Source organism: Chiloscyllium plagiosum, unplaced genomic scaffold (assembly GCF_037043375.1).
Source record: "Chiloscyllium plagiosum isolate Xiang-an unplaced genomic scaffold, Cpla_swu_hap1 HiC_scaffold_11, whole genome shotgun sequence".
Classification (NCBI taxonomy): Eukaryota; Metazoa; Chordata; class Chondrichthyes; order Orectolobiformes; family Hemiscylliidae; genus Chiloscyllium; species Chiloscyllium plagiosum.
Genome location: NW_028270149.1, coordinates 76,373,015 through 76,385,867, shown reverse-complemented (window position 1 = coordinate 76,385,867; position 12,853 = coordinate 76,373,015). Strand labels below are relative to the sequence as shown.

General features: G+C 42.5%; 1 protein-coding gene across 1 annotated transcript in view; it reads right to left on the bottom strand.

Moving 5' to 3' along the window:
- LOC122557104 (sodium/hydrogen exchanger 2-like) overlaps positions 1-12,853 on the bottom strand; it is a 166,200-nt gene that overhangs the window by 104,783 nt on the left and 48,564 nt on the right. Inside the window, exon 3 of the mRNA XM_043704423.2 lies at positions 2,056-2,306. Coding sequence (XP_043560358.1) covers positions 2,056-2,306 — 251 coding nt within the window. The remainder of the gene's footprint in view (positions 1-2,055; positions 2,307-12,853) is intronic.

Below are 12,853 nucleotides of genomic sequence, written 5' to 3'. Positions count from 1 at the left end.
AGAGACCACAGAGGCAGCTGATGTGGTATTTGTGGCAAGAGTTCACCTGAAAATTGACAATGGGGAGCACTGGCACCAGCCCATGGCTCCAGTTCCACAAGGGATTAAGAGTCAGAATCAAGAGGTCTCCTCATAAATGGGATATACTGGGCAGTCACAGGCCGAAGCTACACCAGGTGGAAGGGACATAGGTGGCTGGGAGGGACTGGTTGCATGTTAGTGCTACTGTAGGCAGATGAGGGCATTGCAGATGAAACATCAGAGGAAGGCAGATGGGCACATTATACTTGGTGCAATACAAGGCCAGCTGAAAACTTCTTGGGGAGTCGAAGAGTCGAGGAATCCACCCACACATTTTGTCCATGGCTCAGCACAGAACCTGAAATGGCTTCTCTCCAGCCTGGCTTGGCTGGTCACTTACAGCAGTGGTTTGTAGAAGCTGGCCTCACAGAAGATCTAACGGCTGATGTCAAGGTAGCTTGCAGGAGGTGACTGCTCGAGCAGCTGTCATGGGAACTTCTTGTTCAGAAAGGGGGGGGGGGTGGTCACAGAGCATCTCAGAGGACCAGAGGCTGCTCTCCTCCAGGTCACTGGGGTGGGCTCAGCAGTCACTGAGTTCTCAGTAGAAGCACTTTGAAGCAGGAATCAGCCATGCTTTTTTGGATCCCAGCATTCCTGTTGCATCCCCCACCACTCCACTATTACCATCACACTTACCTGTGAAGCTTATAGCTGTGAAGACGCTCATGTCTATGGGAGACAGCCCTTTCCAAATGCACCACAGTCAATCATTCATTGCCAACAAGTCAATGACAGCCTTAAGTTGCATGCTAAATCCTCACAGGAACATCTTTTAGTTCTGTTCAGACGGTCATGGTTAGGTGACAATGTTATTTGAAATTGACTCTAGCAAGTAATTTAATTATCAGTCAGCCACTTAAATGGGTACTGTTGCCAATGCACATCAATTGCTTTACCATTACATACTTACTTGTATTCACTGCACTAAAGCAACATTTCAGCTTAAGACCACATCCTGGGCATCACCAATATTTTTCACAAAGAGTTTCGCCAATACTATATAACCTTATTAGTCATGAGCAGCTTGTGAATAATACATATTCATAAAAGCAAAGATAAGGTTTGCATCGTTTAGTAATCTACATGGATATGTTACAATGTGTTAACACAGAGGTGCCGTAGTGTATAGGCCAGCAAAGTATTGAAAGATATTTGGTTTAAACCTTCTGTTCAGCAACCATGCTTGGGTGCATTACTGCTTCCTGTCAAAATGGCTGCTTCCTGACCTTTTTTACACTCTTCCCACTGAGACTTTTGATATTAACTGAAGCAGCAATGGATCTGTGCAGTCTTTGAAGATGAGAATCAATGAGTGCAGGAAGATTGGGTGAAGACAAGCAGTGGAGACTCTTTTTACAGCATTAGTTTATGTCCTCAGGTAAGCTTTTAAAGGTCTCAAGATGAGAGAGTAGTAGAGTGAGTGTGACAGTGGTAGGGTGAGTAAGTGAGCGGAGGGGTGAATGAGTGAGTGAGTTGACAGGCTGGGTGAATGAGTGAGTGAACAGCCCGGGGAGTGAGTGTCAGACTGGCTAAGTGAGACCGCGTGAGAAAGACTGAGAGAGAGATTGTAGGATTGCAACTAGTTGAGAGCATTAGGTTTCGTGGGATCCAGTTTCTAAGCATCAACTTAACCTGGACGTATCTACATGCACTGAGAGAGTGAATATCAATCTTTTATATGTATAAGCAACCTCATCAGATTAACATTGACTACTTGCAGTATGACAATGAAGAATGTTAAAAGCCATTGTTTAAATTTGGAGTGTAGATAGAATTAAGCTTCACTTGAATAGTTTGAAATCACACAACTGGACTATTTTCCAATTCGTCCCATGGACACGTGTCTGACTGTCGGAAGTCTGTCCATTTCCCTGACTTGCGCTTATCTTGACCATCATCTTATCCTTCAAAACCTCCTTTGAACTTACCTTGTTAACCCCTCAAATTAAAGCATCGAAGAGGTACAATACTTACGCCACAATGCCAGAGAACTGGAACATTTCGGCAGTCAGATACGACAAATAGCTGTACAGGAATACGAAGAGAGGTTCGATCACACGGATATTCTCCGTGAAGCGAGTCGTGAGGGCTGCAATGATTCCATAGGTAATGCCCACGAGTAAACCTCCAAATCCAACCAGAAAGAACTTAAAAATTCCCACCAAAATATCTGACACTCCAACTGAGGACATGGTGCAGAAAGTCTTAAACAGTTTGTACAAGACCTGCAAGAAGAAAAACAAAAAGGAATATCATGAAAGGATTTTTTTTCCCCCCTGACCATCCAGGATCTAACAATATGCTTTTTGAAACCAATTTGAGTGTTTTGTTTTAAGAAAGATTTAACTGTGATAAAAAAGATTACCAACTCAAACCATTTCTTTAACATAGTGGAAGCTGTGAATTATTGTTAACAATATTGACTAATTAACACTCAATGGTAAATTCGCCAACACATTCTCAGTGGGGAGCTCTGGTCATAGGGAGCACATGTTGGACAAAGGTGAGCTTTCAGATCTCTATTGCTGAATCTGAGCTGAATGTATCCAGCCATGGGACTCCTGGGTCAATGAACAGCCCCCTTGAACATACAGTGAGATCACAACGGATCAAATTCTGATAATGCAAAACTCCAGCTGTGACAAAGTTTCAGCCTTTCCTGCTGGCGAAATAGGAAATCCAGTCGAAAAATGCCTGTGATAACCTGAAGTACCAGAAAAGTCAATCTGGATTGACCAAACTCATGAACACCTGTGATATAACGATACAAACCAATGAGAATGGAGTTAAGCCAATCTCAGTCACAGCAAGACATTGTTCGCCATCGAGGTCTCTGTGGTAGGACCCTTCAAATGCGTTTCAACCTGTGAGCAAGTTAAATGTGCTGTTGATTCGAGGTAAAGTGAAGTCCATACAGCAAGTGCGCAACTTTATTGTGAAGGAGGACTGCAGATGCTGGAGATTAGAGGTGAAAAGTGTGGTGCTGGAAAAGCACAGTGGGTCAGGCAGCATCCAAGGAGCAAAAGAGTCGATGTTTTGGGCATAAGCCCTTCATCAGGAATGTGGCCACCTGAAAGTTGTCAGCTTTTCCTGCTGGGGAGGTACGGCCCACCTGATGAAAGGCTTCTGCCTGAAACATTGATTCTCCTGCTCCATGGATGCCTGACCTGCTGTGGTTTTCCAATGCCACACTTTTCAACTGTGGTGTGAAGCAAAATGCAAACATCACAGAAGAGCAGCATACGATGAACATCTTAGAACAGTCCAACAACTTCCTCTCCAAGATAACTGGACCCATGCACCCTGACATTGCTGGCCTTGACAGCATCATGCTGACCTTCCTGCCTCTCAAGCTCCAGCCAATAGATGTAGGGGTTGATTAGGAAACATAAAACAACTACATGTAGCAATTGATCTTTCCTGTTATTGAGGACCTTGATAAACGGGAGGAGTATGACTCAACTGTTCTTCAGGTCTTGTCCATGATAAAGAGGACATGAGGAAGGCAATGACGGAAACCACAAACACCAACTGCTTTTGTTACATTGGAGTCTAACAGGTTACAACTGTATAAGATGCTGAGAACGAGGGGGAACAAGATGATGTAAATCAGTCTGATGACTGATTGGGCTCAATTTGTTGATCTGTGAGAGGACGGCATGGAAATTCCAGCAGGGACAATCCTTTACACTCAGGTGGCCAACACTGTAATGCCACACAATGGAACTGACAGAGCAAGCAATCATTTATTCAGTTCATTCATCAACACTGAGGAGCCTGAAGGGACAAAAACCCCTGAAGCGTTGACCGGATAACTGCTTGAAACCTTAAAGGCCATAAAAATGCTCTTGGATTTTGCACACCAGCATGAAAACAGGGAAAAGCTGTGTGACTGCACTGACATCATAGCGGACCGTCACATTCTTGCCCAAAGACAACATGCTAAGCAGAAAGAGACTACTTTCCAGAGCCAACATTTTTCCATGCCAAGGTCAGCTCACTGTAAAGTGGCATTAACTATTTTTAAATTCACAGATTCATTGCATTTGTGTTTTTACTTTTTTTTTTAATTGACATAGAGAGTTTTTGTAGGGAAATTGATTTACCCAGGAACCCGCTTTGTCATCTCAGAACTCCACGCAACAGTAAATTGCTGTCTAAATGATAATTTACTATTTCATATAAACAGGCTAATGACTATTGAAATAACAACCAGAGGGGGATCATTTGTATGTAACTAGTAGTTAACATTGGCAAATCATTTCCAATCTGACATAACTTTAAATATCATGATTTGTGAAATTTGTTAAAAATACTAAATGTAACCTCTGCTGTTTTTATACATACACCCAAATATTTTAGATCTGCTTTGTACAAATTGATATTCGGCCACTGCTATGATTAATCAAGATGTCCATTATTATTGTATCAACAGACCATCGGGAAGTTATAAACTGAACTCAAGGGACCTGGCTCTTACCTCATCTGGGAATTGTTACATAAAGACATTCCCCACCCTCCAGTTTTATTTGCTGTAGCAAGTTGTCTCTCAGAAGTTTTCTTCAAAAGTGTATACCTATAGCCTGTGTTTTGTTATACCTCAAGAATAATGTTAGTTTTAGGTATTGCACTTCCAGTTCCAAACTGGGCTTCCAGATTAACATTTAGTTTTCGATTTGCAGCAAACAGAATCACATAATCTGAAAATGTTAGTCACATTGCACATCTGGATTAGATCCTATGCATTGTTACAGATACAGTTCTTGCATGTATTTCGCCATTGGCCACGTTGACTTTCCTTCAAGCATCCACCCTTCAGTTCATTTGATTATGTAACCTGCCTCTTTGGCACCCAGCTCATGAAATCGTGCAGCCAGGATGGTGGAAGGGCTTGCGACTGCCAGGACTTTGAGACATTCACATTGCCAGGATATTGCACACCTCCATGTGGGAGGTGCTCTCCAAAGTAGGCTTTGGGGAGGGAATCTGCAATTGGATCCATCTGCTCACACTGACATTGTTAGAACAGTCTCACTCAATCAACGGGTGGGAATCAGAAAGTTTCCTGATCAGATCTGGAGTCGGGCTGGGTTTCCCACTCTCTCCTGCCTTGTTTGCATGCTGCATACAGCCCTTTGCCAAATCCATCAGGAAGGATGCGAGCCTGAGAGGGGTAACTATTTCAGGCAGCAGAGGCCTGCAGATGAATCGTTGACATCTCTTTTTTTCTGCTTGGGTCCACTGTCAGTGCACAGACTCATGAACATCTGTAACCAGTTCGAACTGGCCTCGGGAGCCAAGATAAATTGAGGCAAGAATGAGGCCATTTTTTTTGAGAACTAGGCAGGCCCATCCTAGATCCACTTCACCATCAGGACAGATTATCTAAGATGCTGGGAATGTCATTTGGAGGGGCTGGGGGAGAGGAGGGGCTGCAAAACTTTGATAGGAGTATATTGCCAAGGTGAGGGAGAAACTGGGCTTTTGGGAGCACGGCTCCTTCTCTATTGCAGGCAAAAAACCTGGTCATCAGCGTGAAGGTACTTTCTCTGTTGTTTCGGAGCAGGTCTGGCCCATTCCCAGAACCTGTGCCATTGCAGTGACCCAAGCATCAAGCTGTACGTAGAAACTTGATACTCAGATACCAAATGTCACTACGTACTGAGGGTTTATCTGTCCCTGGTGTTACGAAGAATAGGTCTGGCCTCATTGCTGAGAAACACTCCAAGTAATTGGGCCATTCCATATCACCTGTCCTTTGTGGAGAAATTTGCAAAGGAGAAACATCTTTAACCGCCATTGCATCAGGAAGTGGCCAGCATGTAGCGTCCTCAAGACCCTGCGGGAAAAAGAGAGGGTGGATCCTGTCAGGATGTTGCCTGAGCAGACTGACAAAGTCATTTTTGACTTTCTAACATGCACCAAGCCATCACAAGGCATGGTGGTGAGACAGGCACTACTTGTATTCCCAGACTCTCTGCGCCACCGCACGCTGCCCTTGAAGTGACTGCAGGGAGGTTGAGACTGTCACCCATCTCCTGCTGGAATGTGCCTTTGCAAAGGAAGTCTGGAGAGAGATGCAGTGGTTTTTGTTGAGGTTTGTCCCGAGCAAGAGACTGTGCTCCATGCTCTATTTCCCAGGGCATACACCAAGATGAACATCAACTGCGCCTGGTGGACAATCAACTCGGTGAAAGATGCTCTTTGATTTGCCTGGTGAAAGAGTTGGCCCCAACTGAGTGTTGAAGGCTGGCACATTCCAAGGTCTTGGACTACACGCTGAGGGGTGCACTAAAGCTTGAAGCAGCTGCTGCCAAGGCACATTGGGGAAAGACCACTGTCTGAAGTCATCCTGAGAAGTTAAATGGGGGTCCATACAGTTATTGGATCCTCCCAATGCCTCAAGAATATATTGTCTTTGATAGGTAAGAAATGCATTTGGGTTGTTGGTTGGATAGAGTCTCCAATGTTTGTTTGTTCCTTTGTCTGCTATCAAGCTGCTTTGGTGACTGAGAGTTATATAAAGATATTTTTATGATTAAAGTATATCTTTGAAATAAAACAAAAGCTGAGGAGATTATGGAGGCATTGGTGGTGATCTTTCAGGAATCATTGGAGTCAGGGAGGGTCCCAGTGAAAATGGCTAATGTAAGACCACTGTTTAAGAAGGGAAGGAGGCAGAATACAGGAAATTATGGGTCAGTTAGCCTGATCTTGGTCATTGGTAAGATTTGTGAATGAGAATGTGGAGCACTTGGGATTGCATGGTAAAATAGGGCTCAGAACCTCTGAAGAGGGGTCATTGGACCCAAAACATTAACTCTGATTTCTCTCCACAGATGCTGCCAGACTTGCTGAGCTTTCCCAGCAATTCCTGCTTTTGTTTGATTTCCAGCATCTGCAGTTCTTTCAGTTTATTGTTTGATGACTAGTGGAGTTCCACAGGGGTCAGTGTTGGGACCACAACTATTCACGTTATACATTAATGACCTGGACAAAGGAACTGAGGGTTTTGTTGCTCATTTTGTAGAAGACACAAAGATAGATGGAGGGACAGAAGGACTTGGACAAGTGTCCCTGTTAGCTCCATCAGCTTCCAAGCTTCCTATTAACTTTAACCATCAGCTCATAACTTGCTACATTACAATTTGCACTACTGAGAACCAGTGTTCTTCCATTAGTGGTGACTTGCCACCCAACATGCTGTGAAACTTGAAAAGATTCAGAAAAGATTTCCAAGGATGTTGTCAGGGTTGGAGGGTATGAGCTATAGGGAAAGGCTGAACAGGCTGGGGCTTTTTTCCCTGGAGCATCAGATGCTGAGGGGTGACCTCAAAAAGTGGTTTAAAAAAATCATGAGGGGCATGGATAGGGTAAACAGACAAGGTATTTTCCCTGGGGTGGGGAGTCCAGAACTAGACAGCATAGGTTTAGGGTGAGAGGGGAAAGAGTTAAAAGAGACCTAAGGGGCTACTTTTTTACGCAGACAGTGGTGCGTGTAAGGAATGAGCTGCCAGAGGAAGTGGTGGCGGCTGGTACAATTACAACATTTAAAAAGCATCTGTTTGGGTATATGAATAGAAAGAGTTTACAGGGATATGGGCTAAGTGTTGGCAAATGGGACTAGATTAGGCTGGGATATCTGGTCTGTTTCCATGCTGTACATCTCTATGACTCTATCCCCAACCCCACCTCCAGCAGTACCCTGGACAATATCATGCCCTTTCAGATTCCAACTCTACATTTGAAGTTGCTCCCTTCACTGCCACTATCCCATCAGTGCCACATCATAATGCAGACCATCCCAGATTTGTGTTTGCCACCATGCTCAACACTACATTGAATGCCCCTGGTAAAAGCCCTGACCATTTTTGCCCAAAATCCCCACAACCAACAATAGCCCACACCCCCCTCCCAAAACTGACACAGTCCATGACTGTATCCCCAGAATGATGTCTCCACTGTCCCTGTTTGATAGACCTGCCATTACCGAACTAGGTGGACTTGATCTGCGGGACTGACTGTGGCCCAATTTACAGACAGCTAAGGCAATGATCCCGAGACAGGAATAGGACCAAGTGACTGACTGACCATGACCAAATCCCTGTACTGTACATCAGATGAGGTCCTCATCTCACAGTGGGGTAGCTCCCAAACTGATCATAGTCTCCCTCAACTCCACTAAGAATTTAACCTTCAGGTTGTGCTTTGTCTGTGTGATCTGCTGGCACATGTTTAACTGTGACACTGGCACAGCAAGGTGCCACACTGTAAACATGTCTACTCCTTTGTTCAATGCTGTGAAGCTGACTACACTAAAAGCCAATGCAAGGCAGAGATGCTAAGAATCCATAAGCTCTCTTGCAAATGTCAATGCATTAAAAAGGCAATAAAAGGCAGGAGATTGCTGAGAGCCTTAAAGAAAGCACAAAGTGAGGGTTCACTCAGAAAAGAGATGTGAGATGTATCCTATGAAAATGAAAGGGATGTGTGTGTATATTCCTGCATGACAGAGACTTGTCAGAAGCGTGCAAGACATAAATATTTCTGAGCTCCAAAATGAAGCCTTGAAGGGCTCATGTGGTGTGGGAGTATGTATGAAAGCAGCCATGAGGATATTGTGAGATGGGTGGCTTGCAGTGCCCACTTACATGGAGTAAGGGTGAACAGGGACAATGTTCATGGAGCATTGAGGAAAATGGTAGCAATGGCGAAGCTTGAGGTAGGTTCAGGGAAGCAAATGGAGAGCTGTGGGGCCAGGTAACCACACTAAATGTTCTACCTAGATTCTCAAGGAAGGAAGGCAGCGTGCAGAGCTGCACAGACATGAGGCCAGGTTGGCTACTGCTGAGTTGCAAAGGGATGGAAATAAGGTAATTGCTGCTCATTCATGAGATTCAGAACTGTCTCTTAAATCATCAGAAATCTGATTTTTTTTTCATTCTCACCATATGCTCTTAAATTTCTCACCAATTCCAAAACCATCTGTGGCCTGGAAAATTTTTTATGTGTTAATGATAGTCCTCTATTTCCAGTATTGAACACGATGGGTTAAAAAATATTGTACCTTATTTCTAGGTTGGATATCACTGATGGAATTTTAATTTTTTTTGTCCTTTTTGATAACTACATTAAAAATCAAAACCTTTTATTTTTGAAGCAATTAATCTTCCGAATGTGTTTAGAATTTGGAATGATGGAATTCCTGTCTACTGATTATGACAGTCTGCACAAAATGAATTTGGACTGCCTCAGTTCAGTTCCAAGAGAACACAAATATGCAGTAGAAATCTACATTCAATACAAAACACATTAGCACTAATTTAACAACCTTTCATCCATGAAGTCTTTCACAATTAAGATCAGAGGAACTCATCCCTTTGCCATCTCAGAGCAGATTTTGCTATGGAACTTGTCCTACTCAGAATTGGGTTGCGATTTGCATAAACCCCTCATTGAAGGGAAAGGGAAAAACCTTCATTCCCATTTGTGAGGTAAACCTTCACTTTTCCAGCTTCAGTGATGCGATTCAGATGATGATGGCTTGTATTTGTGAGTTTTCAAAAGTAAACGACTGATAAACCTTCTGTCAAGTTTGCTTAAATCTTCTGAAATGTTTTTAATCGAACTGCTGAAGTAAAAAGACTAGTATTCATGAGGAGAAGGCAAATGAGCCGCAGATTTCACTCAAATGAAATGGATTGGTTTAAATGGTGGAGTAGTGCTAAAGTTAGATTGGTGATAGCAATAAAACTTTGAAATTATACAATGCTGCCCTTAAAAGTGACTTGCATTAGATACCATTTCTTCATGTCATTACAAAATTGTACAAAAATGGTCAATCTTCCTCATAGTGTCAATCTTTCATAGTTTATATCATTAAGAAATGAAGCATAGCTATTTTCATTTTGACATCAAAAGCACAGCATGTCAACAACCTGTTATCAGAATGAGTCATCCACAAATGCTGGGCTTAATGCAATGACTACATCATAAGAATGTGGCAAGGTTTAAACAGAATGGTGTATCTTAAAACTTTGTCAATGTATAGCAGTGATGATGTAAATTTCCTTTAAGAAACAAAATATTAAGTTTTCAAATATGAAATCAAGGTCGTGGGGCAAAAATTGGAAATCGCAAGGTACAATGGCTGTACTGCTCAGTAATCTCACTGAGAACACATTGAGCTCGATATGTATTTGACTAAACCTGTCAGTCCTCAAGTATGCTACAAATAATGAGAGTGCGTCAATAATTTTCCAATGGACAGTGTTACATGGGAGATGGGGTGTCTGAGGTACACTGCTGCTGTCAATCTTCTTTCTCATAATGAATCTAAGACAACTGGGAAGCTTACCAACAAGAGGCATTTGTTCTACCATGAAGTGGTTGTTTACTTCATGATAGTAGTAAGCACAATGTTACATTAACAAGTTAGACATAAATATCAAGAACCAGAGATAATATATCTGACCCCATCAGGGTCTTGTGACAGAAGACTGGCTAAATAACCACCCAACTTCAACATTGACTCTTTCAGAACAGGTACCTCACATGTAGGCAGCAGATTTTAAAACACAATTCATTTTTTAAAAAATGTGTTCCAATCTTTTCAGACAGCAAGACATTGACACCGCTTCAGTTATATGTTATTAATATTAAATGGTACATTTTAATGATACTTTGATGACATTTATGTTATCTTCATGGAAGAAATAAACAAGGAGGATGTAAGGTTTTAACATTTATATGAGTCACGAGAAGCATCATGAAAGCTGAGATATATGGCATGTCAAGCAACCACAATGAACAGCTGATGGAGGCAGGATGAGCAGTTAGAAGTCAAAATCTAGGGGAACCATTTCTATTTGTGAATTCACTGTTAAGTGCAATACTCAGTCCTAATCATAATGGTACCTGCATAGAATAATGCATCAGACAACGTCAATTCATGAATAGGGATGACAAAAACAAAATGGCACATCCGCAACAATACTCATTTCTGACTCGGTAACTATCACCTCCTGTGGGGTGAATCTGAAACATTACCAATTGTAGAAAGCAGTAAACTTGAGAGGAAAAACACCATAGGTATAAAATATTTAACAGAGATTTCAGTCTTTTCCAAAGGAAGGTCGCGGTCTAAAAGAGATGATCTCTTCTTTTAAAGAGAAACATTTTAATGAAGTTCGGAATTTGATATCGATAGCTGCGTGTCCACCAACAGCAATAATATCTTGCACTTGAACTTCAAAATGATTGTATGGTTAAATCACAGAAGAAGAGCATTCAGACTACTGTTTAAGCGAGCTCTTGGAGCACTAATTAGCTCATCCCGTTTTCCTTCCTTTTCCTCACAGCACTGCCAATCTATTCAGATAATTAGTTAATTGCCGATCAAAATCACAATTGAATGTTCCTGCACCACTCCTCAGGCAATACATTCCAGATCTGAACCAATAATTTTCCTATTACCTCTGCATCTTTTGTGAATCAACTTAAATCAATATTCTCTGGTTCTTGAACCTTTCACAAAGCAACCCTTTTTCTGATCTCTCCAGACTCCTTGAGATTTTACATATCTCCATTAAATCTTCTCTCTGCCTTCTTTGTCTAACGGTGCCAGGTTGTTTTTCCAATTTACATCACCACATTAATATGGCGTCATGTGTCAAGGATCTTCTCAGGTCAATATTCAGACAACATTTGGCACTGAGTTATGCAAGGCGATATGAGGGCAGGCAAACAAAGGCTTGATAAAAGAAATAGCTTTTGAGGACTATCTTTCTTCAGGAGAAAAGCTTCAGGAAGTGAGTCCCCGAGCTTGGGCTAAGAAAGCTAAAGGCACAAACTCAAAATGGTGGACTCTGGCTTTACTGTCAAATAACAGAATTGCTGATATTACTCTGAAACCAGCAACTCATCAGACCAGACAAAAACATGTAATGTGTTAGAGTCATAGAGTCCTCCAGCATGGAAGCAGATCTTTCGGCCCAACTCAACCATGCCAATCAGTTTTCCTAAACTGAACTGGTCGCATTTGCCTGCGTTTGACCCATATCCCTTTAAACCTTTCCTATCCACATACCTGTCCATATTTTGTAATCGTACTTGCCTCTACCACTTCCTCTGGTAGCTCGTTCCATGTATGCACCACCCTCTGTGTGAGAAAGTTGCCCCATGGGTCCCTTTTAAATCTTTCCCCTTAAACTTATGCCAACTTGTTTTGAACTCTCCTACCTGAGGAAAAGGCCTTGACTATGTAGCTTATCCATGGCCCTCGAGATTTTATAAACCTCTACATGGTCACCGCTTAGCTTCCTACACTCTAGGGAAAAGAAGACCCAAGCTTTTTGTTAATAGAATAGAATCTCTACAGTGGAAGCAGGCATTGGCCAATTGAGTTCACACCAATCCTCTGGGGATCAACTCACTCTGGCGCACTCATCCCTGTAACCCAGCATTCCCCATGGCCAATCCACCTAACCTGCACATCCCTGGACACTATGGGCAATTTAGAGTGGTGCTGGAAAAGCACAGCAGGCCAGGCAGAGTCCGAGGAGCAGGAAAAATCGACGTTTCAGGCAATGAAGGGAATGAGGATTTTTGCCCAAAATATTGTTTTTTCCTGCTCCTCGGATGCTGCCTGGTCTGCTGTGCTTTTCCAGCACCGCTCTAATCTTCAGCATCTGCAGTACTTCTGCCTAGTATGGGTAATTTAGCATAGCCAATTCACCTAACCTACACATCTTTGGACTGTGGGAGGAAATGA